The following is a 26,187-nucleotide window of genomic DNA, read 5'->3' as shown; positions in this document are numbered from 1 at the left end:
TCTACTTCTCTTTCTAAAGAATCTCTTCTGGGGGCAGCTGGGTGCTCAGTGGACAGAGCACCAACCCTGAAGTCAAGAGGACCTGAGTTCAAATTTGGTCTCAGACACTAACACTTCCTAGCTCTGTTACCCTGGGCAAGTCACTTAACCCCAATTGCCTCAGCTTCCCCCCCCCACCCCCCCCCAAAAAAAAATCTCTTCTAAAGAGATCATTTTTAAACTCTTGTAAAGTTTGTTATGATAAAATTGTTTAAATAGGGTCAACATTTCCTACATATTAATAATAAATATATGTGTGTATATACATATAAGTATATATACAGATATATAAATGAAAAATGATTTGCTTGGAGGATCGATTTTTGCATATTAGATGTAATTTGCATATATTTATTGTACTCATCTGAATATTCAATCTGGCTCATATAAAAGCTGAACAGCTTGTAATTTTATTTTTATTGCTGCAGATAAAGCTTAAAACCTAGCTGGTTTCTCAGCTATTGTAATAGTTTCCACACAGGGCTCTATCCAGGATGAATGATTCTCTGTCGTCCAGCTGCTGGCATGGAAAGATAAGGAAGGATCACATAGAGATGGACTTAGAGCTACAAGAGGACTCATTACCTACTTTATTCAACTGCCTCATTTCACAGATGAGAACTGAAACCCAGACAAGTGAAGGGACTTGCTCCAGGCCACCTGTAGTAGAACAATAAATAAGAATTGCATTTTGAAGCCATTTCTTCAAGTTCCAAATCTTTCTATGCCAGGTTGCCTTTCCATTGACATGAATCAGCTGCCTACATCCCCATTATGAATCTCTTAAAAGATATTGTCAAGTTCATCAGTTTCTTTTTGACCACATATCAGTGAGACGATTAAGCAGTCTTGTGAATGTGTAGGAAAGGAGCTCCCCAAGTTTTAATGTTGCCAAGATATTATACCTGCTTCCTTTTGCTTAGGCTCAGCTCAACTTTCCATTGTTGACAGAGATGATCCTGGGCCAGTACCTGCAACTGCAGATGTAGCTTCATAGCATACAATTTGTCAGAATGGAAAAGTGGCCTTGAGTGGGGAAGGAAGCCCACAGAGAACAATAGTTCTATGTGGAAACAAAAGTTTCCAAGCTTTGAACTGATCTAAGAGTTGCTGTATGGTGGAATGAGGAAAGACAGGAGGGAGAACAAGAGAGGGTGATTCATCCTTTGGGTTCTTCAGCTAGGAAAAAATTAATTTAACATAGTTTTTGGCAGTTACAAATTTCCACACTCTTCCTGGTTTCTTTGTTTTTTTAGTTTGTAATGATGTCATAATTTTTGTGTGGCAAAAACTTATTCATATTTTTAAAAAATAACAGACTTAAAAAATGAGGTCTGAGTTAATCAAGTCTGTGACCTAAAATAAATATTTTAATAAATATATTACAGTAGAGTTGATTTCCTTGGTAAATCTATGTATTTTATTTTATGCATTTAAAAACATTTCAGTAAATGGTTCAGATTTCATCAGACTGCCAAAGCAGTGCATTTGCACTTAAAAAAAAGGTAACCCACAACGCAACAATGCGACTGTAACATCATATACTGAATTATTTGAATGGATAAATAAGGTCACTTTTGGCTTTTAGTTCAATTGTTACATAATCATATTATGTAATTTATCTGTTTTAATATTTAACAGAAGAAATGATTTCACTTTTGTAGTGCGGTCTCTATAGTCAAACCATTACATTAATGCTTCACACAGTTAACCATTTATGGTACTCCTTTACAATACACCATTGTATTGATAATTTAATCATTCTGTTTTGAGGGCCAGTTTTGATTCTATTAGAAGCAAGAAATATTTAAAGGCTAGTAGATTGCTTTTATCTTTATTTTTAAACTTACACAGTAATTTTTCTTTTAAAGGAAATCGATAATTAGTTTCAAAACTATTAAAGTGCTTCATAAGTACAAACTGTTATGCATATTCTAAATAGCTCTTAGGTTAACGAAAGTTCAATAAGTTACCCAGTACTTTAAGTTTATGCTTTACTTTTTTGGTCTGAAATTTAATACAACGTAACTGAATAGCAAAATTTACGTATTTTGCTCTCTACTTTTTACTGAGAAAATTCCTATTCTTATTTCATTTAAATCTGCCATATAAATTTTTTTTCTGAAAAAAAGTATATTTATATATTATGAAGCTCTTGCAAAAAAAAAAAAAGCTAAAATGGTTATTTTTTAAAAAGCTGGAGCCAAAGATTTAGGAATCATTAAATTAGACAGCTAAGCCATATATGGGCAATAAAGTTATCCAACAGATGCTACAGACTGAAGGGAATTTTTGTCAGTTACTTTAAGCTGGAAAATATGAGAATGGCTGCTGGTTGCCAAGTAATTCTTCCTCCTTAGCCAAAAAAGCTTTAAAGTTTGTATTTTTTATTATCTTTGTTCAGAAAGTTGGTGTAAGTATTAGTGTTTAATCTCTGTAAACTTTGAGCTTTTCAACATTTTTCCCCAAAACTTTTTTTTTCCATTACCGCTTCTTCTCTTTCCCTAGTCAAAAGTTAAAAGAGGGATGGAAGGAAGATGGAACTTTTCAGATACATAAGCATAGTAAAGCAAAAAAAAAATTTTTTTTTTTTTTTTTGCATTGGCTCTGTCTAAAACTATCATAAGTCCATCACCTCTCTGTCAGGAGGCTTGGTAGGATGTTCCTCTGGAATTGTGATAGCTCACCATACTGATCAGAGTTCTTCTGTCTTTCAAGGTTATTTGCCTTTACAGTGTTATAGTTTTAGTATAACTTGTTCTCCGTCATAGTTTAATCTGCGTCATGATTTCTAACAAAATAGTATTATTCCATTATGTTAATATATTATTTGGTCAGCCATTTCCCAACTTATTGGCATCCTAGTTCTTTGTACCAAAAGAGCAGCTGTTAATATTTTCATATATATGTCTTTTTCTTTAATTCTTTTGGGGTATAGGTATAGTAATGGTATTATGTCAAAGGATATGTTCAAATGTAGTGTTCTGTAAACTTTTGATTTTGAAAAGCAAAAGAAAATCCTTTGCCAGATTACTGATTTTCTGAATGTCTCATTAATAAGATTAGAGAATAATTTATTACATTATTATTTATTGTATTGTCTTTTTTTTTTTTGCTGAGGTAATTGGGGGTTAAGTAACTTGCTCAGGGTTAAATAGCTAGGAAGTTTTAAAGGCCTGAGGTCAGATTTGAACTCAGGAGTAATGGTTTATCCACTGTGCCATCTAACTATCCCTTATTATCTCTTGTTAAAGGCCAAGAGATAGAACTGATTCTGGCATGAATGAGAGACCGATCCTCTTTGTTAGAACATTAGCTCTGTTGGCAGTGTTGTCATTGGATCTAAGAAATAACTAACCATTTAAATGCTTTATAGTCTAACTGACTCATATTTCTGGGGTGCATGGCTCTTTTCTACTTTCCTGGATTTTGCAAAGACTTCCACATGCAGGTAGAGGCCAGCCTAGGGTGCATCTAGATAGTCCTTTTCAGAAGTATACCAAGAATTTTCTGTGACTTGGGGACAGTTGCAAATATCTGGGGACTCCTGAGTGAGGATAATAATACTGGATTCCACTCACATGGCTGATAAATCTCAGACATATTCTCATGGGATTTACTTGGTCTGTCTTTTTCAACTATTGACAATATGGAGCCCCCCAACATGGTCTCCATTCTAATCATAGACTGCGAAGGTCATTTATAATCAAATCCATCTTAGTATATGATTCACATATAGATCTATGATTTTCTTGAAGAACAGTGGAGATAACTCACTGTATTATTGAAAAGCAGTAGATTATGTGGTATGTAATTAAGATATGAGGGTAAGACATGGCTGTTCTACAGTATAAAATAAAATTATTTTTTAATTATTAGGCAAGACATGTGATAACACTTTGACTATGCCAACTCATGAAATTGAAAATTTTTAACAATGGCAGCTTACATGCATCCTACTTCAGCAGTGGTGATAACAGTGATAAAAATGAAGGCAAAGTGTGTTTAGAATCAGTTTTTAGATCATAAAAATTTTAATGTAATGTCTTTAAAAATTTTTTTTCCTGGTTATACATGAATATTAACTTTTTAAATACACATTTCTTAATGAATCACATTGGAAGAAAAAATAAGAACAAAAGGAAAACCACAAGAGAGGGAAGAAAAAAAATTAGTAAACGTAGCTTGTGTTGATTCAATATCCATAGTTTTCTTTCTGGATGTAGATGGCATTTCTAACCAAAGTTTATTGGAATTGCCTTGTAATTTTTTTTCCCTTTTTGGGTAAGGCCATTGAGGTTAACATAGTTAGGAAGTGTTAAGTATCTAAGGCGGGATTTGAATTCAGGTCTTCTTACTTCAGAGTCAGTGCTCTATCTACTGTGCCATCTAGCTCTCCATAATTTAACACTTTAATTCTCTAAATATAAGCTATTGGTCCAGAGGTTAACAAATAGACATTTCTAGAGGAACTGAATCACAACAATCTGACAAGCCTTGGAGAAAGAAGGAAGTATTATCTAAATGAAAGATTGGAGAAGCAAAGAAAAAAGTTTTCTGTGGGTTTTAAAGTATGCCTCAAAACTACAAGAACTATTATATCATGGGATATTTGGCAATAATATTAATCAATTAATAAGCATTTATTAAGTGCCTTTTATGTCCCAGGAACTGTGCTAAATAAACACTGGGAATAGAAAAAAAGATACTTGATATTCTCCGTTGTCAGGTAGGTCACAATTTATTGGAGGAGGCAACATGAAAACAAATATATACTAATAAACTATACACAAGATAAAGAGGAAATAAACAACATATGTAGGGCACTGGAATTAAAAAGATTTGGGAAAAGTTTCTGGAGAAGGTGACATTCAAGTCCATTTGACTTGATGAATTTGAAGGAAGCTAGCAAAGTCAGGATAGAGAGCATTCCAAGCATGAGAGACACCTAGAAGAAAAAACCTAGGTTCAGGAGATGAATGTCTTGTTTTGGGAGCAATACTGAGAGCAGTGCCATTCAGTTGAAAAATATATGGGAAGGCATAAAGTATAATATGATTGTAAAGAGAAGTGGGACAAGTTATAAAAGGCCCTTAAATGTCAAAGTATTTTTTATTTGATCCTGAAAATGACAGGAAGCCATAAGAGTTTATTGATAGAAGATTGATAGAAGAAGATAGAAGAAGATTGAACCTGTGACTTAGGAAAATATTATAGTACTAAAAGTATAATAAGTATTTCCAGAAATATGAACATGAAAATAATTGTATCTTAGGTATTAGTAGTGTTTAAAGATAGAGTGATAAGACAAATACTGTGCATAGCATAACAAATTTGAAAATGTTTAAAAGGATTGCACATATTTAATCTATATCAAATTGCTCATCTCTTGGGTAAGGAGAGAGAAAAATTTGGAACACAAATTCTTACAAAATGAATGTTTGAAACTATACATATTTAGAAAAATATACTATTGAGAAAAAAACAAAAAAAAATGAAAAAAAGGAACAGGAAAATTCTATGAAGATCTTGATAAGACATACCAATCAGTATAGATTCTGATAGTTGGTAACTTCATTACAAAGTTGGAGATGAGGAAAAACAAAAGGGAAAGTGGTTCAGAGAGGCCAAAGACCTTTAAATTATACTCACATCTCTGTATCTTAAGCATTTTCTTCAAAATAAAATAGTAGAGACTGGACAGAGCTAGCATTAAGAAATATCTCAAAGTGTGAAACATTTTAACAGACAGAAAAATATTTATTATAGATGTAGAAGTTATTCCTGAGTCAGCTGTCTACGTAATCTGATATTCACATTATCAGAATGAAGAGAAAACTTTATTATTACCTAGGAAAAAGAATGCCATTGGGGAAAAATGTATAGAATACAGTTCATTAAATAAGCTTTTGAAAATTAAAAAAGATAGGAAGTGAACAACAAAAATGACATTAAAACCAACTCTAAAAACGTCATTTAGAAGTTAGACCTATCTAATTGGTAAAACAATAAATTGATAGATTAAAAGAGGCCAGAAAATACTTTGTAATGATAGCCAATAGCTATCATTTTTATATAGCATCTGCTAAATGCCAGGCATAGCATGTTATAAATATTTCCTGATTTGATTCTTATGAAAACTCTTGGAAATAGGTGTCAGCAAACATTGACTTACTTGCCAGGCAGAGAAATGGATGGCATAAGCAGCAATAGATCAGAATATAAATTAATCTGTAAAATCTTTTAAAAAATAACATTTTATCTTTCCCCAATTACATATAAAGATAATTTTTAACATTCACTTTTTAAAATATTTAATTTCACATTTTTTCCCTCCCTTTCCTCTCTAGTGAGCAGTTGAGTGAAATCATATAAAACAATCAATTTTCATGTCATTCATGTTTTGAAAGAAGGCAGGGAACCCCCCCCCCCCAGTCCCCCCGTCCCTCCTCTCCCCCAAACAAAACAAAAACTCATGAAAATAAAGTGAAAAAATTTTATGTTTCAATCTGCATATAGACTCTCTGGGTGTGGCTAGCAGTTTTCATCATGAATCCTTCCTTTTGAATTGTCTGGTATCATTGCTAAGTCATTCCCAGTTGTTCTGTAAAATTTTAAGGAGTCAGTGATGGATGATGATGAGCAGTGTTTTCTCATAAAACGAATAGAAGCAATGACAGACAAAACTAGTCTACAGAAACTTTATCTTGTAGATAAGCATTGTCTTCCCAAGGGCATTTGTAAAACAGTCATCAGAAAAATAACTGCAGTTTGTGTTCCATTATCTTTTGTAGATGATGAGGAGACATCTTCAGATTTTTATTCCAGCAAGATATCTTCCTTGTATATGAAATAGCATGAGAATGAGGGCAGAGATGTTATTTAGACACTCAAACCACCCAAACTGTTACTTCCCCTCAGACTCCAGTAGAAAGAAATGCACCTAACAACTGTAGGAATAGGAGAGACCAACACCACTTCTACCCAGACCTTTAAGGCCTTTTATAAAGATGAAAACTACCTGTTCAGTTGCTGCAGCTTAGTTTTCCTCAGCAGCCACAACTGATGTAGCCCCAGGAGACAATTCTCACCACCAAAGGTGTTGACACTTTAAAAAAGTTTAATGCGTGTGATTTTTCACAATGGAAATGGCATTTTGTTGTTATTGTTATTCAATCTTTTTAAGTCTTCATGATCCCATTTTGGATTTTCTTGGTAAAGATATTGGAGTGGTTTGCCACTTCATTTTCTAAATCAGGAAATTGAGGCAAACAGGGTTAAGTGACTTGCCCAAGCTTACATAGCTAGTAAATGTCAAAGGTCTAATTTGAATACAGGAAGAACAACTTTAGGCTTAATACTATCCACTGCATCATCTAGCTGCCCCTAAGAAATGCCATTAAGGAAAATGAATTACTATCTGCTTTACTGTGGCATACTAATGACCATTGTATCCTTCCATGGGTCTGAAAATTAAATTCTTCTCTATGTATTGTCTTCCTTTTTCAGAATTTGAGATCTTAGAGCTAGTGTTATTTCTTCTCATCTTTTCTAATTATAAGATTATAGAACCAACCTATTAAAATTTAGCATTCTTTCTATTTTATCATGCTTTCTCATTTTAGATATTTTACATTATTAATCTTATATATGTATGTGTTATGTAGTATGTCTTTATTGCTATTTGGAAAACTTTGTAGTTTCAAGATGACTGAATTCAATGTCTTTAATTATGGAAATCACAGTGTGACACATTTTAAAGTATATAGTAATTTAAAAAGTACCTTTAAGGAATTGTCTGTCATCAAAGAACTTCATTTAGATTTTCGGAAGCATGTAATTAATCAGATAAACATTATAATAGAGTAGAAAAGAGAAAATTTCAGTGGAATGCTCCATAGTCTAAATTCCAGCTTGTTTCATTACAGCTCTGGAAATGTTTGCAGTGACAAACCCAACATTTTGCCTCATAAGATGTGGCTTTTCCAAGCGAAGCATAACAGTTTTTGTGGAATGAGTTCATGGCTTTCAGAAATGCAACTCTCACTGGCTCTACAGCTTCCTGAAATAGAAATCTTACTCATGCAGTTGCATTGGCTTCAGTTGCTCTGAAGCTTGTTCTTTGTCGTGGGAATAGTAGGCATCCTAATTTTAGTTGCCTTTCCTGAGCTTTTCCCTTAAACAGATTTTATCATGTCCCTCCACTACTTTTACCTTGATTGATGCCTTTTGCATAACCTATTCTCTCAGCTGGGTGTATCTTCCCTTTAAATGTCAAAATGCTGTCTGTTTGTCCCCTGGCTCATATTTCACTCTGCCTTTTCAGACTACTACTCCAGCCCACACTGATCTCCCCTTTCTTTGACTGTAGTCTGGCCCACTCACACAGCACTTGATTATATTCTTTGTTTTTAACTCTTGCACATATGTATGATCTCAAGTGCAGACTATATAAATTCTTACAGTAATGCTTTTTGTTTCTTTCCAAATATCCCCAGAGCCATGCTGAAAATGTATTATTAAATAGATGCTGCCAAAAGTATTCAGGTAGATAAATATATCTCTGGAATTGTTTTTATCACAAATATTATTACATGGGCTTTTTGAAAAGTCCATCCACTTTTGTGATTCTTTATGATATCAACCCTTTAGCATCATGTTCCTGTGCCTACTTCATTTGAAATCGGAACCTGATATAATATCTTTAGAAATAAAGGTACATATTTTATCATGCCTGTAGCCATAAGTTATGAAGAACTGTTATTTCATGGTGACAATAATGATGATTTCTCTAAATCATTTATTGGATGATAAATATATTTATATTTATCATCTTTTTTGGGCTTCTTTTGTCAGCTGTAACATAGTACAACCCCTTGTGTGCATTTGCAAGGTGGCATAGTGAAATAATAATGGAACCAAAATCCTGCAGTTCAAATCCTGTGCTTATACTGTAATCCATGAGCAAGTCATTTCACCTCTGTTAGCATCACTTTTCTTGGAAATCATAGGATCATATTCTTAGAGTTGGAAAGACCTTAATGATCTTCTAGTCCAGTTTTCTCATTTTATAGGTCAGATGAGTTGCCCAGAGGTTATAACATGCCTAAGGTCACCCAATGATGTGGTAAAGCCAAGATTTGAAACTTGGTTTTCTGATTTCCACAGTTTCCCTGTACTATATCACCCCTCCCTATCTAAAAAATTGAAATAATACTTTCATTACTAATGTTACACTGCCCTGGAAACATGAGTTGTCAACAGAAGTGAATACAAAAGTATTCTTAAAAGTATAATTACTAAGACTTAAGGAAAACTCTTAACCTGTTCTTAAGTTTTTTCTTTATATTTTTTAGGGTTGAATAATATTAATATTCTAAAAAAGAGGAAATATAGTTTAATGTAGAGAATCTTGTGTTTAGGAATAGGAGACTAGGACTCAAATATAGCCTGTAACATTTATTTCTAGATGTAACCTTTAGGTTAACATTTTCTTGTATGTTAAATAATATATGTAATGCTTAATGCTAATAAGGTTATGGCATTATTGTTGAGGAGCATGCTTCACAAACATTAACTGCAACTTCAGTCTGTAATTTTGTCATTTGAATAAACAGTCAATTGATGTAAATCTCTGTTCTTTTAAACTGTCTTTGATTATTGTTGAGACTGAACAATTCATCACCTCAAAGCCTAGAAGCATATATTTTCAAGACATTCTTAAAATATTTACCAGCTTGATGTAGATAATACATGTTAAATATGTTAAGATTTATGTTAAATCCAATATATGTATATATATATATATTTATACAGTTATCTTGCTGCACAAGAAAAATCTGATCTAGAAAGAAAAAAAGCCTGAGAAGGAAAACAAAATGTAAACAACAAAAAGCATGAAAATGCTATTTTGTCGTCCACATTCAGTTCCCACAGTCTTCTCTCTGGGTGTGGATGGCTGTCTTCATCACGTAAAAGTTGGAACTGGTTTGAATCATCTCATTGTTGAAGAGAGCCATGTCCATCAGAAATGATCATCATATAGTCTTGTTGGCATGTATAATTATTTCCTGATTCTGCTCATTTTATTTAGCATCAGTTCATGTAAGTCTCTCCAGGCCTCTCTGAAATCATCCTGTTGGTGCTTTTTTTTTTTTTTTTTTTTTTTGGCTGAGGTAATTGGGCTTAAGTGACTTGCCCAGGGTCACATAGATAGGAAGTATTAACGGGTCTCAGGCAAGATTTGAACTCAGATCCTCCTGATTTCAGGGCTGGTTCTCTATCCAATGCATCACTTAGCTAACCCCATATTGGTCCTTTCTTACAGAACAATAATATTCCATAACATTCGTATACCGCAATTTGTTCAGCCATTCTCCAATTGATTGGCATCCATTCAGTTTTCAGTTTCTAGCCACTACAAAAAGAGGTGCCACAAATATTTTTGCCCATCCCTTTCCTTTGAGATCTCTTTGGGATGTAAACCTAGTAGAAATGCTGCTGGGTCAAAGGGTATGCATAGTTTGATAACTTTTTGAGCATAATTCCAAATTGTTCTCCAGAGTGGTTTCTGTTTACAGTTCCACCAACAATGTTTCAGTGTTTTTTATAGAGTTTTCCCATATCCCCTCCAACATTCATTATCTTTTCCTGTCATCTTAAGCCAATCTGACAGCTTTGTAGTGGTATCTCACTGTAGTCTAAATTTGCATTTCTCTCATCAATAGTGATTTAGAGCACTTTTTCATAGGATTAGAAATAGTTTCAATTTCAACTTCAATCTGAAAGTTGTCTGTTCATATCATTTGACCATTTATCAATTGGAGAATGGTTTGAATTCTTATAAATTTGAGTCAGTTCTCTATTCTTATAAATTTGAGTCAATTCTCAAGTATTTTATCAGTACTTTTGAATGTAAAAATGTCTTCCCACTTTATTGCTTCCCTTCTAATCTTGTTTGCATTAGTTTTGTTTGTACAAAACCTTTTTAACTTAATATAATAAAAATTAGCTATTTTGTGATCAGTAATGATCTCTAGTTCTTTGGTCACAAATTCCTTCATCCTCCACAGATCTGAGAGGTAAACTATCCTCTGCTCTTCTAATTTGTATATAATATCATTATTTATGTCTAGATCATGAACCCATTTTGTCCCTATCTTGGTATACAGATATGGGTCAATGCCTAGTTTCTTCCAACTACTTGGAAATTTTCCCAGCAGTTTTTGTCAAATAGTGAATTCTTATCCCAAAAGCTGGGGTCTTTGGATTTGTCAAATACTAGATTATCCTGTGAATCTAACCTATTCCACTGATCAACTTCTATGTTTCTTAGCCAGTATCAAATAATTTTGCTTTATAATATAATTTTAGCTCTGGTACAGCTAAGCCACCTTCATTTGCTTTTTTTTTTTTTTTTTTTTTCCATTAATTCCTTTGAAATTCTTGACCTTTTGTTCTTCCAGATGAATTTTGTTATTTTTTTTCTAGGTCAGTAAAATAGGTTCTTTTGAGTTTGATTGGTATAGCACTAAATAGATAGATTAGTTTAAGTAGTATTGTCATCTTTATTATAGTCACTCGACCTATGCAAGAGCACTTGATGTTTTTCCAATTGTTTAGATCAGACTTTATTTGTGTGAAAAGTGTTTTGTAGTTTTGCTTATATAGTTCCTGATTTTTCCTTGGCAGTTAGATACCCAAATATTTTATACTATCAACAGTTATTTTAAATGGAATTTGTCTTGCTGTTGGATTTTGTTAGTGATGTATAAAAATGATGATAATTTACGTGGATTTATTTTGTATCCTGTAACTTTGCTAAAGTTGTGGATTATTTATAATAGTTTTTTAGTTGATTCTCTAGGCTTTTCTAAGTATATCATATCTGCAAAGAGTGATAATGTGGTTTCCTCATTACCTATTCTAATTCCTTTAATCTCTTTTTTCTTATTGCCAAAGTTAGCATTTCTAATACAATATTGAATAGTAATGGTGATAGTGGGCAACCTTGTTTCGCCCCTGATCTTATTGGGAATGGATCCAGTTTATCCCCATTATATATGATGCTTGCTGAAGGAAAAGTCCATTTATTCCTATACTCTCTAGTGTTTTTTAATAGGAATAGATGTTGGATTTTATCAAATGTTTTTTTCTGCATCTATTGAAATGATCATATGTTTTTTGTTAACTTGGTTATTGATATAGTCAATTATGCTAATAGTTTTCCTAATATTGAACCAGCCCTGCATTCCTGCTATAAATCCTACTTAGTTATGCTGTATTATCATGGGGATGATTTTCTGTAATCTCTTTGCTAATATTTTATTTAAGATTTTTCCATCAATATTCGTTAGGCAACTTGGTCTATAATTTTCTTTCTCTGTTTTTGTCCTACCTGGTTTAAGTATCAGTACCATGTCTGTGTCATAAAAGGAATTTGGTAGGAATCCTTCATTCCCTATTTTTTCAAATAGTTTATATAATATTGGAGTTAATTGTTCTTTAAATGTCTGGTAGAATTCACATGTAAATCCATCTGGTCCTGGGGGTTTTTTCTTAAGGAGTTGATTAATAGTTTGTTCTATTTCTTTTTCTAAAATGGGACTATTTACGTAATATATTTCTTATGTTAATCTGGGCAATCTGTATTTTTGTAGGTATTCTTTCATTTCACTTAGGTTATCAAATTTATTGGCATAAAGTTGGGCAAAGTAACTCCTAATTATTGCTCTAATTTCCTCCTCATTGGTGGAAAGTTTTCTCTTTTCATTTTTGAAACTATCAAATTAGCTAAAGGTTTATCTATTTTGTTGGTTTTTTCATAAGACCAACACTTAGTTTTATTTATTAATCCAATAGCTATTTTTTAACTTTCACTTTTATAAATCTCTCCTTTTATTTTTAGAATTTCAAGTTTGGTATTTGAGGGGTTTTAATTTGTTCTTTTTATAGTTATTTTAGTTATAAGCTCAATTCATTGATCTTTTCTTTCTCTGTTTTATGCAAGTAAGCCTCTAAAGATATAACATTTCCCCTTATTACCACTTTGGCTGCATCCCACAAAGTTTGGTATGTTGTCTCATTGTCATTCTCTTTGATGAAATTATTAATTGTATCTATGATTTTCTATTTCACCCATTCATTCTTTAGGATGAGATTATTTAGTTTTCAATTACTTTTTGGTCTATATTCTCCTGGCCTTATATTGCAAGTGATTTTTATTGCATCATGATCTGAAAAAATGCATTTACTATTTCTGTCTTTCTGCATATGATTTTGAGGTTTTATGCCCTAACAACATGGTCAGTTTTTGTATAAGTTTCCATGAGTGATACATACAGAAGGTAAAGGGCTGGAGCATAATATATTATGCTTCAAGTGAAGGAAAAAAAAAAAAAAGCAAGGGCTGCAATCTTGATCTCAGATGCTTTAAATGTGTTTCTTTTATACAGCATATTGTAGGATTCTGGCTTTTAATCCAGTCTGCTATCTGCTTCCATTTTATGGGAGTTCAGCCCATTCACATTCACAGTTAAAATAACTAATTCTGTATTTTCTGCCATCTTATTTACCCTAAATTATGCTTTTCTCTTTCCTATTCCTTTCCTCTCCTCCCCAGCATTTTGGTTTTGATGACCACTTCTTTCAAACAGTTCTCCCCCTTTAGAGTCCATCCTCCCTTTTTACACCTTTCCCCTAATTCTTGTTTTCTCTTCTATTAGTCTTTCCCTTTCTTTTCCCCCCTTTTCCTCCTACTTCCCTGTAAAATGAGACAATTTTCTTTGTGATACCAAATATGCCTGATAGTCTCTTGGAGCCAAATCTGATGAGAGTAACATTCACACAATGCTCATCTCCCTCACTTCTTTCCTTCAATTATAATAGGCTTTCTTTGCCTCTTCGTGAGATGTAATTTCCCTTATTTTACCTCCTTTTTCTTCTTATTACAGTACGACCTCTTTCTACCTTTAGTTTCTTTTTCATATTATCATGATAAAATCAAATTATATTCACGCTCTCAAAGTATAACTATAATAGAAATATAGTTCTCAAGAGTTCTTTCCTTTTTACTTTTTTATGCTTCTCTTGAGTTCTGTCTTTTGAGAACAATTTTTTGTTCAGTTCCGGTCTTTTCATTAGAAGTAGGTGAAATTCACCTATATCATTGAATGTCCATTTTCTTCCCTGAAAGATAATGCTCATTTTAACTGGATAGCTTATTCCTGGTTGTAATCCCAGTTCCTTTGCTTTTTCGGAATATCAGATTCCAAGCTCTTTGATCTTTTAAGGTAGAAGCTGCTAGCTCTGGAGTAATAATAATTGTGGCTCCTTGGTATAAAAATTGTTTCTTTCTGGCTGCTTGCAATATCTTTTCCTTGGCACAATAGTTCTGAAATTTAGCCATAATATTTCTTGGGGATTTAATTTTTGAAACTCTTTTAAGAGGTGATCACTGGATTTTTTTGATGGCTATTTTACCTTCTGATTCTAAGATATTAAGGCAGTTTTCTTTTATGATTTTCTGTAAAATCATGTCCAGGTTCTTTTTTTCCATCATGGCTTTTGGAAAGCCCAATAATCCTTAGATTGTCTCTCCTAGATCTGTTTTCCAGGTCCGTTGTTTTTCCTAGGAGATATTTCATATTTTCTTCTATTTTTTAAATTTTTTTGTTTTTGACTGTTTTGTCTTATTAAATCATTCACTTACATTTATTCAGTTCTAATTTTTAGTTTATTATTTTCTTCAGTTACCTTTTTTAGCTCCTTTTGCAATTGGCCAATTAAATTTTTTTGTTCCTTGCATTATTTTTCCCTTTTTTCCAATGGAAAAGGGAATTTCCATTCCAGCTCATGTCTCTCTTTGGGGCTTCTTCTGGAGTTGCTTTGCCTTTAGGAACCTCAGGATTTGAGGTCTGTTCTCTCCATAAAAGCTGCGTATGGTGAGACTTTTTTTTTTTTTTTTAAATAAGGCTTGAGGTTTCTTCAATGCAAAGGAGAGGCAGCTGTTGCTTTAATTTGCCCTGGGGCACTTCTGCTGATTGATTTCCAGTGCTGGGTAATGGGGGCAAGGTCTGGCATTCTTCCAGGACTCGGTGGTTTACAATTTGACTTTTACAAAAGGCAAATCTGCCAAACCACCTGCTTGAAAACAGATGGCCTAAGAGGCTCACAGAAGATTTCCAGGTGCATGGAAGCTACTATGCTCTAACTCTTCTCCCCCTCCCCCCCCCCCCCCCCCCCCCCCCCCCCCCCCCCCCCCCCCCCCCCCCCCCAAGCTCCTTGTCCTGGTCTCCCTATCCTGCCATCTACGTTCAGTTGACTGTCCCCCTGCCTGATTGAAACAGACCTGTTCTGAAGTTCTTCCAAAGGTATCTTCTTCTAGAAATGTATTGTATTCCAAATATTTGTGGATTCTTTGACTTGAAAACCTGTTTAGAGGCTTAATCTGCTGTTGGTTTCAGAAAAGTTTAGAGAAAGTTACAGAGTTATGTCTGCTCTCCGCCATTTTGGCTCTGCTCCTGTAAGTTCAAATATTCTAATAGAAGGAGACAGGGAAGAAGTGTGTCCTGTTCTGGTTTGGAAATCTTTCATACTGTGAGTAAAATTAAGGGAATTAGGCTGAAATACCCTTTCCAGGAACAGTGACAGAATTGTTTTAATTATGAATCTAAAAGTGGGAGGAGGAAGAATAATTGCCCAGGGCACATAATGAAGCCTGAGTGGAGGCATACCTCGATTTCGGGGGTTATGTGAGCTCTCTAGGAATCAAGAAAGCAGGATTCCACCGTGAGAGGTCCTGAGTTGAGAGTGAAGTCTTCTGAGACATCTTATCTAGTCAAGGTGGCTTGTAAGAAGATAGAAGTAAACTTTAATCTCTTTTCAGTATCTTTAAGCTGTCTTTGAACAATAGCAGTTACACTGGTCTGTATGGTCATTTTTAGGTCAGGAGATCAAATTTGAATTCTTTTGGAATGTTTTTCTTTTACAGATGAATGTCTAAGACTTCTGTCATTGAAGTAGAAAGCTTAAGTTTGTACAACCAGGAGTATTATGTCAGTGTATTAGAAAGTGATTTAAGAAAATGCCATCTGGAATCTATTTAGGAAGAAGAAAAGATAGCAAGAACTTTATGTAGTATAGTACTGAATCAGATCTATTAAACTTCCATTAAATGAATAATTTTAAGTCTAAAAATAATGATTTTATCTTGAACATATTAGGAATAAACATTTTATTATTGAATTATACTAGCAATTTAATAAACTTCATTGTGCTCTTGAGTCAGAATAGTTGGCTCAGGTTTGTTTCTCCTTGGGTTTCCTAGAGTTCTATGTTAACCTCCATCTCTTCCATATGTAGGCCCTCTAAATCTTGGAGGTTCAGAGAACTTGCTCTTTATAGTGTTTCAGGACAGAGTACTGGGCACCTTGGAGCTCCTAGGCCTTGGCTTTTCTGGTCTGAGTTCCTTGCCACAATTTTAGTTTGACACTGCCCATTGGTATTCTCCAGGATTTCTAAAGTATATGACTACTTTGGAACTATATTAGGAGGCTCTAACCTCTTGCTGTCTTCTAACATAGATCCTTGTAGACAGTGTCGTGCCTTGCCCATTTCGGGAACCCGTAGGAAAGATGTTTTGTGCTGTGCCAGCTTTGCTGACAAGGCCCTTTGCCTATTCTCTTTCAGCTTCTGATTGACCTCTTGTGAATTTTCTTTTTTGGTTTGTTATTGGATTTCTTGTTATTCAATATAGTGTAAATTTCATGGTTTTGATGCTATAGATTTGTGGTAGCTGGCAATCTGCACCTCCCCCCACCCTTTTTTTTTTTTCCAAGCAGCTGTCTTACTCAATTCCTACTCAAAATCTTACTCAAGTCCTACAAAATATTTGATCAGCAGCCTTTTGAGGTTAGGTATTGCAAATGTTATCCCTATTTTATCTTTAGAGGTGGGTAGTGGTTGTTAAGTAATTTTCTGGTTGTGTCTGACTCTTTAACCTCATTTGGAGCTTTCTTGGCCATGGTTTGTTATTTCCTTCTCAGCGTTTTACAGATAAGGGACTGAGGCAAACAGGAGTAAGTCACTTTCTCAAGATGAAGTAGCTAGTATGTGTTTGAGGCCAGATTCAAACTCCCAAAGGAGGAGCAGGTAATTCAATTATAAATTGCCATCACAGAAAGAACTATAAATAATTTTTTTATATCCTTGTTTGGACTTTGTTTTGCTTAGAATTAATTTCTCCTTAATGTAATCTTCTAATTCCTCCTCCTTTCTTACCTTTTCCTTCTATTTTCCTGTTGAATGAAGACATTGCTCTGCTCAGCTATGTGTGTGTATTCTTCCTCCTTTGACCAGTTCAAAAGAGATTCAAATGTTCAATGACTTTCTCTACTACTTCTTCCTTAGGTTTAGAATATATGCAATTTAACCTTTTTAAATCCCATATGGTTGTTCATTCTTATTTACCTTTTTATATTTCTTTTTACTACTCTGATTGCACTTAAGAGTTTCCGTGCTGTTCTGGTCTTTTAATCAGGAATGTTCAGAAGTCCTCTATTTCATCAAAGGTTTGTTTTTTCTCAAGTTGTTCTTGGTCACATGTCTGAGTCAAAATCCGAGTGGCAGAATTTCAGGCTTTCCTTTAGTTTGGGAATTCTGATTATTCTGCTTAAGATTTGGTTAGAGGCTGAAAATAAGTCCCTGTTCTGCTCTTGGGAGTGAAAGCCAGACACATGTACTACTTGCTTTTGAACTTATTTAAAGTCCTTGTATTAGATCTGGGCCTCTCTGTTTCTCTGGAGTATAGGTTCTCTGCATTAAGAGGGTTCCATGCTTGTCTCATGGGCAGACTGCATCCCCAGTATCTAAAAACCTCTCTGTCTCCCTCTGCTTACCTGGCCTGGAAAAATGACTCAAGTTTGATTTTTTTTTTTTTTTTTTTTTGATTTCTTGATAAATGTTCTGTCTGATGGATTTTCTAGATCTTTTTGGAAGAAATTTTCTATTTTGGGGAATGGAGATTGTTGTACTTCTTCCTGCTACTCTACTCTCTTGACTCTTAAACAGTTTCAATAGAAGTTGCAGGAGGACATGGAAAGGAAGAAACCTAGGTATCAAGGAATTGAAGAAACAGTAGGTAATTAGAGTAGATGACTGTCTTGAAGAATTTGTCAGTCAAGTCAAAAAAAGCACAAGAGATATCAGGAAACCTAGAGTCTCATCCCAGTCCTGTCAGCCCCAGTGTCATTAACCTCTCTGTGTTGCAGTTTTCTTGTCTGTCCAATTGAGAGCATTATGCTAGTTGATCTCTATGATAATTTCCAACTGTAGAATTTTTTGATCTTTTTTATCATGCAAGTTCAAAAGTTAGCAAGTTTGAGGGAAGTTGTTCATTTTAAGGATGAGAGAAAAAATATTTTAAAGGATGAGTGGATATATGAGAATGAGGAAATAATTATTGATATGTGTTGATCAGGGACAAAAGTAAGTCTTGCAGAGGAAAGAACATAATTCCTGAAACAAGAGAAAGGAAGGGCTGAATGAACGTAGAAATTTGTGTTAGATGGTATATGGGAGTTGATGGAAAGGGAGACTATGAAAAGCACACATGTAGGTTGGGTATTTTGGGAGTTGAAAAATTTTGAAAGAACTATTATTGGAGTATGATTGAGGGCCCTTTAAGCAGCAGTAAAAATTTTCCTTTTCATAGACCTATGAAAAATTCCACTGACATCAGCTAATAGGGAAAACTGAGATATTAGTTAATTGACATAACTTCAGAAGTGATGATAGTTGGGTCTTACTACTTTTAGTCTTTCCCTTCAATTCTCTGGATGTGAAATCTGTCACAATATCCAAGAACATAGAGTTTAGAAGCATTCAATTAAGTCTTTATTTCAGTTTGGCAAAAAAATAACATTTTTTTTTAGAATCAATTTAGAGTCAATTTAGAAAATTGACATTTTTCTAAGTTTTTATGATGAAAACTTGTCTTTATATGCATTTTTTCCTTCTCCCAAATACTTTTATTTTGGTATTACATACATTAATTTTGCAGAAGAGATAGCAGGGTTTAAGATTCAAGGCAAAGCTCTATGACCTTTAATACTTCACCTTTAACCCTAGACTCCTCATTTATAAAATGAAGCGGATGTTGTAGGATCCCTTCCAGGTTTATCATTTTATAATTCTAAGAAATTTTGTCTACAAAATGCCAATTGAATCTTTCCTAAGAAATATCTTTCCTGCTTTTTAGATAATATGTATTACAAGTATATTGCACACATTGAAAGGTAAATTTCAGCTTCTGATTTATGCTGAAAACATATTTGGTAGAAGCATGAATTTGGGATTATGTGTATGTGGGGGGGTTTGTGAGATATATAAATATACACAGTTAAATGTTGATTCTGCTATTGTGAATTTTGTAATTGTTTATTTTCTATTAAATTTAAAAATGAGAACCATGTAAAGTAAGAAGAATACATCTTTAATTCTTATTAATAAATTTTTTTATTTACAATTTTTTCTTTTCTTTACAGCTTCTAGAAATTAATTGGACGGGATTAACTAATCTTCTGGATATTCCTGGGCTAAAGTAAGCATTAAATAATATGGCATAATAATTTAATAAATTTCATTTTTAGTGATTAGTTGTTCAACATCTGTGTTCTAATGTTGAAAAAGTGATCCTTTTCTTTCTAATAATCTTCTGCAAAAGGAGGTTGCATCATAACAGCTATGTAAGAGCATAAGCTACTTAAGAAGAGGTATAAAGGGGGAAAAAGGCACTGGAATCATCACTAGCCCTAGGTTAGAGTGCAGGCATTGCTGCATACTACATGTGTGACCTTGGGCAAGTCAGTTCACCATTTGGGGCTTTAGTTTTCTCATCTGTAAAATAGGTGGAGCTAAAATAGATCATAGTAAATCATCTCTACTTAGCTACAGATTTGTTAAAGTTGCAATGGTTTCAGAAATTTTCTAAGCCCTACAACCTGACTCCATCCCCTTGATAATAAATTTATTTTGAGGTTTTTTCTATCACTAGATCCTTTCATGAAGAGATGAAGTATGGTAAAGTGGATGGGTTTTAGTGATCCAAGATTCCTGGCTACATTTTTGCTATTTTTGTTACCTTCAGCAGATCACTGAATTTTTTAATATGAATTTTCTCATATGTAAAATAGGGATAATTATACCTAAATTATTCACTTCAGGGGTTATTGGTGAGGAAAGTGCTTTATAAATTATTAAATGCTAAGTATCAGATGTCACTGTAGTCATACTTATTATCACCTTTTATCTGTCAATTAAAGAAAACTTTTCAACTATAAACACAAGTGTTTGTATATATATGCATACACATGTATTTACATGCATATATTTTTATATTCATGTAGATTTTAATTAATGAAACAGAAACCTAACATTTGAACGTGTCATCAAAAAATGATTCATTGGTTTCAATTTGTTTTTCAAGTTTATCCACCATTCAGTCCTTTGCCACATTTTAAAATTTAAAATCTTTTCCCCCCAGAATGATTGCTTAAAGGCATTGGGCACAAATTACATTATACTCTTTGGAATTTCAGAGGGGGGTGGTGTGAAATAAGGAACTTCAGAAGTCAATTCATCTATTTGGAGTCTCTTCACTAACCTGAAGCAATAAAATGTTGACATAGTGCAGAAAGTGCAGGTGCTTTCATGCAGTTAGCATTTGTAAACTTTCCAGAAAACACACCCCTTCCTGGTGAGAAAAATGTAACCAGTCTAGTTCTATTATTGTTCATCAGCTCCAATCTTTGAATGGCGATTATTTATGGCAGACCTATAGGTCACTAACCTGAAAACGAAGTTATGTATTTATTAACAACAGTTGTGAACTCTTTGTGGTGCTTATATCTGAAAGTTAACATTCATTATTCAGGCTACATATATTTCTGTATTGTAGCAATCAAGTAATTTTTTTTTTTATCCATTGCTTGCATATTTGGTTTTTAGGTCTTTGAATTTCACCTTTGAAAAGCTCTCAAGTATAACGCAAAAATATTACTGTTACATAAGTTAGGAATTTCTGAAGTGTTTGATAAATATAATTATATCAGTGCTAACTTATTTTATGCATAACTTTGATTTGTGTGATATTAAATAGACTTTCAATGTGCTTTCCTTCAAATCTGTATTTTAGGGGAAAATGTTACTTCTCTTTTCTAAATAAATTGATACTTCCCCGCTAATTAAACAGAGTGAATAAACGTTTACAAGGATATCTCTGTAAGTAGCATTCTGCTATGACATTGTAAAGGGATAAGAATACCAGAATCAAAAGTGATCATAGAATCTCTTTAATGACCCTGTATCCCTTCTGGCCAGTGGGACACATGTTGGTATGGGCAGTGCTCGAAGACCTGCCTGGAAGGTCTTTACCACTTCCTGAGACAACCCATTTCCCACTTTTGGATTGCTCTGGTTGTTGATTTTTTTTTCTTTATATTGAATCTAAAATTGTTTCTTTAAAATTTCCACATTATTCCTAGCTCTTTCTTCTAAGGCCAAGCAAATATCTATATGATAGCTCTGAAGATACTTGAACACAAATATCATTTGCCATGAATCTTCTACTTCAAGCTAACAATCCTCTGTTCCTCTACCAACCCTCATTTGTCATGCTCTGAAGGCCTTTAACATTCTCCTTATCCTCGTTGGATGCTCTCTAAGTTATCTTTGTCCTTTTTGCTTTTTTTGTGGATCATACTGAGGCTCAGACTTTGGGGTCATGAATGCCCCAGATCACATTAGTGTCTCAGAGGAATTATTTGAACCAGTCTATGGAATCTAGAGTCAGTGGTCTTTCCATTGACAATACTTTTTCACTTAAACAGTTTATGAAAATTAGGTGGCCTTCCTTGTTAAGGCAACCTCCCTCTACATGTGTCTTTGATCTTGTTCTTCTCCATCCTTTTTAACAAATTGCCACTTCAATTATCTCCAATTTTCTCATTTTCTAATGATTCTTTCCCTGTTGTCCCCTGTTGTTTCCCTGTTGTCCCCTGTTGTTTCCCTGTTGTCCCCTGTTGTTTCCCTGTTGCATGCTCAGAACTTTTCCTTATTCTTGAAAAAAATCATTAAACTTTTAATTTCCCCATAAATTATCTTCTCATTTTTTCCTCCTCTTTCAGCCTCATCAATCAAGTGAAACTGCTTCCTTTTAGCATTATCAATTGTCTCTTAAGTGTCGGATCTGATTTTTTTCCCCCAGTTCTCATTCTTCTTGACCATTCTGCTACATTAATGCTATTAACTACCTGGGTTTTATCTCTTCTGTTTTTTTGTTTGTTTGTTTTGGTTTGTTTTGTTTGTGGGGTATTAGGAAATATTTTCTCCTGGTTTTGTCTTTTTCTAACCAGCTCTTCTTTCTACCTTTGCTGGTTCATCACTCAGTACTAACTATGAGCATACCTTTTAAGACATTCCTGGACTCCTTCAAGATCTTCTTTCAGTCACTTTGTCAGCTTCCATGGTTTTGAAAATCATCTGTATGTAGATTCAGTGATTCACATATCTGACTGAGACTCTGTCCTGAGACCCAATTCTATATTACTATTTATTGACGATTTATTTTTAATGAAATTTTTTTTTTATATAACAAGTATTATTTCACCCACTAGGAAAAAAAGAAAGAAATCAAATTGGCTGTTCCATAGCCATTGTTAAAATCATTATGTCCAAAATAAAGCTCAGTGCCTTTCCTCCTAAGCCTTCCCTTTACTGAATTTTCTTACCATTCCTCCATCCTTCAAGGTTCATAACTTTGACCTCATGCTTGATCCTTCGCTCTTTCTTATGCTCTACTCTGCCCCTTTCCCAACTACACTGTCCTTTTTGTCCTTCTTCATACATCATACTCCACCTCCCATTCTCTGCAGTAGTGCTGCCTTTCCATTAGTCCTGAAAGGTTCTCCCACTTTGTGATTCTTGCTTTTTAAGTTTTCTTCTGAACTCAGTAAAATTCTACCTTTTTAGGATATCTTTTGTACCAGTAACAGGACAGTAGCATTTGATTGTGACTTAATAGCAGTTTTGTTATTGTGATACCACTAGTAACCAAAGTAAAAAGTAAAAGTAACCAAAGTCAGTAGACAGGGCTTGTTTCCTTTTTTAGGAAAATTATTGCATTTCATGTGCCAAAGTAGATAGAAGAAAGAACATCCGCTTTGTCAATGTGTAATGTAAAAATCACGGTAGCAAATACGGGGGTGAAAGGAAAGGGAGACAGTCAGTGTGAGTGTTGGATTAATTATCAGTGAGAGGAGAAATGTGGGAGATGCACTATTATGTGAGTATTTAATAACATGTATACAGTTCTATAGTTGGAAGTACTAACGTATATTAATTGTATCTTAAGTAGCTTTGCCCTAAGGGAACTATAAAGGAGTGCCTTTCCTCTTTTAAAACAGAAAATTTGAAAATGAAGGGTGTGCTATTTATTATACATCAAAAAATAACTTAACAGTATCTGATAACGGCATTTGTCAGTTCATTGGATGCATTCACATACTAGATTTTATACTAGAATCAAGTTGATTTTTAAAGGATTCATGTGTGAAACATTAATTGATCTTATTCAGAGTGAGAGAGAAATTTAATGAAATATGTCTTCATTTTGAATGTCAAATATTTAATGAAAAAACCAATAAGTCATCTTGCTCTTGGGATATTATACAATTAAATCAAATTCTTTTGTGTTTTCAGGCCATGATATAAATTATGGCAGCTTTAGCAGTGAGACGGTTTAAGTTTTTCTATTGTGAATACTATCTTTTTTTTTTTTTAAATAAAGCTTTTTTATTTTCAAAATGTAGGCATAGATAGTTTTCAACATTTACCCTTGCAAAATCTTGTGTTCCAAATTTTTTTCTCCCTCCCCCTTCCCCTAGAAAGAAGTAATCCAATATATGTTAAATATATGTATGAATATTTTCTTTAAAAAAACAAATTAACTAGACTATTACTTGAGTGAGCATGGAAAAAATTTTAACTGTTACTGTTTGAGTTAGTTATTACCTATGAAAGACTATTTTGATACATGACAATTGTTTTTCTTTTTCCTAACAGTGGCTTATCAGATACTATTATTCTGGATATAATATCCAATTATTTGGTGCTTCCTAATCGAATCACAGTTCCTCTTGTCAGTGAAGTACAGATTGCTCAGCTTCGATTCCCTATACCAAAGGTAAGCATATGCAATTCTCATTTCAAAACAAAAAAAAGGCATTTCTTTTTTTAAAAAGTAAAAGTCACAAACTCTTGTATAGAAATAAGTAAAGAATTCTACAAAGTAAGCAACGAATCAAACTACTTTTATTTTTTTGTCTTCATTCTCAGGGTGTTTTAAGAATACATTTCATTGAAGCTCAGGATCTGCAAGGTAAAGATACTTACCTTAAGGGCCTTGTCAAGGGGAAATCAGACCCCTATGGAGTTATTCGTGTTGGCAACCAAATCTTTCAAAGTAAGGTCATCAAAGAAAATCTCAGCCCAAAGTGGAATGAAGTTTATGAGGTAATTGTGCATATTGTATTTAATCTGACAATATTGATTCTAATGCTTCCAGGCCATCAAAGTGGTTTGTTTAGTAAGAGGAATACTCTCTAGGCCACACTCACACAGATTAACAAGAGCTAATTGTTAAATTTTCAGTGTAAGTATTTATACCTTGGAAATCAATAAATGCTATATATCTTGGCCTAACATATTGTCTTCTTGATGTCTAGCCTTGAGAAAGTAATGGAGAAAATGTTGGTGGAATTAATGTCTACCTTGTATCCTCTGTGTGTTTGTACAGGAAAAGAACAATGTATAAAATATATTTTGGAATGTGATTTTGCATTTTGACATTTTGACAGTTGACACAACTTATTTGAAATACATTTTGGTTTAGTGCTAAAATACTGGACTAAAAGTGAAAAGCTGATTTCTAATTGTAGTCTTGCTTCTCCCATGCCATCATCTTGGACAAATTAAGACTTTTGGTAGTCAGTTTCCTCTTCTATAAAACATTGCTTACTTTCACATTTCATAAGGTCCTTTGTGAGGGCTAGGAGATTGGATATGTAAAATTTTGAAAGTTTTAAAGTCTTTTAGATATGTATTACTTCTTAGTAGAAAATGACTATTGTTGTTTTATTTTTCAGGCTTTGGTTTATGAACATCCCGGGCAGGAGTTAGAAATTGAACTCTTTGATGAAGACCCAGACAAGGATGATTTCCTTGGAAGGTGAATTCCTTATGTATATAACTTTGGAATGTAATCTCTTTGTATTGTAATAAAATACTATAAATTCTTTTACTATTTACTGATAGCTATTGCGAATAGACAAAGTTTGGTTGATTTAGTTACTCTTAAAACATATTATTGAATAATGGAAATGTTGTGTAGTGATTAGAGAACCAACCTTAAAGAGTCTTGTCTCTTAACATGTCCTATTTATGTGACTCCGAGGATATCAGTCACTTCATTTCTTATTCTTCTAGAGACCCTTTAAATTTGTAACTAGAAAAAATATAGCCCTGCATTGGTAGAGCGAACATCCTAATCCAGGAGTTCCATATATCATTGAAATCATAGGTTAAAACCTTGTCCCTATTGTTGTCACTATAAATACTATAAATAATAATTTCACTGACATGAAATTTATAGAACAAAATTGAAGTGTAATTTTGATAAGAGTATTCCAGAATGTCAAAACAGTCTTAGTCAAGACAGTTCAACTGAAGTTTTAAAAATAGAATATTCTGTTAGAATAGTATTAATATAACCATAAGAAGTGGGTATTCTTCAATAATAATACTCTAACTGTACAGTCTAATTTAATGTGTGCATATTACTAAAAAGAAAAAAAAGTTAATTGTGCTTGTTGAAGTTTTCTATGAAGAACTTTGAAATGTGCACAGTGCCTGAATATCTTTCATTTTCTAAATTTTCCTTCCCTCTACATTTCATTCTTCTGTGCCTTATCTTCTTGCTTTTCTAAATGTCCTTTTTCTAGATTTTTAAAATTTGACTTTATTTTTTACTTTTGCTTTGCTCTTAACATCATCTAGTTGTCTCTTCTGACAATTTTTCAGAGCCCCCTTTCT

The 26,187-nt window shown here is 33.5% G+C and overlaps 1 protein-coding gene and 1 long non-coding RNA gene across 3 annotated transcripts in view; one reads left to right on the top strand and one right to left on the bottom strand.

Moving 5' to 3' along the window:
- The window catches only part of ESYT2 (extended synaptotagmin 2), a 95,443-nt gene that overhangs the window by 44,905 nt on the left and 24,351 nt on the right, over positions 1-26,187 (top strand). For both annotated transcript variants that reach the window (XM_023505018.2, XM_031939582.1), the window contains exons 7-10: positions 19,584-19,639; positions 24,160-24,280; positions 24,433-24,609; positions 25,242-25,324. In XM_023505018.2, the coding sequence (XP_023360786.1) occupies positions 19,584-19,639; positions 24,160-24,280; positions 24,433-24,609; positions 25,242-25,324 (437 nt within the window). The remainder of the gene's footprint in view (positions 1-19,583; positions 19,640-24,159; positions 24,281-24,432; positions 24,610-25,241; positions 25,325-26,187) is intronic.
- Positions 22,302-23,150, bottom strand: LOC116419430. Its single transcript, XR_004229742.1, has 2 exons — positions 22,827-23,150; positions 22,302-22,578 (listed from the first exon to the last, which is right to left on the bottom strand). It is a non-coding gene; the product is annotated as an uncharacterized LOC116419430 (long non-coding RNA).

This window comes from Sarcophilus harrisii, chromosome 5, assembly GCF_902635505.1.
Source record: "Sarcophilus harrisii chromosome 5, mSarHar1.11, whole genome shotgun sequence".
Classification (NCBI taxonomy): domain Eukaryota; kingdom Metazoa; phylum Chordata; class Mammalia; order Dasyuromorphia; family Dasyuridae; genus Sarcophilus; species Sarcophilus harrisii.
The sequence above is the reverse complement of the archived record's forward strand: the minus strand, read 5'-3'. Positions and strand labels throughout refer to the sequence as shown.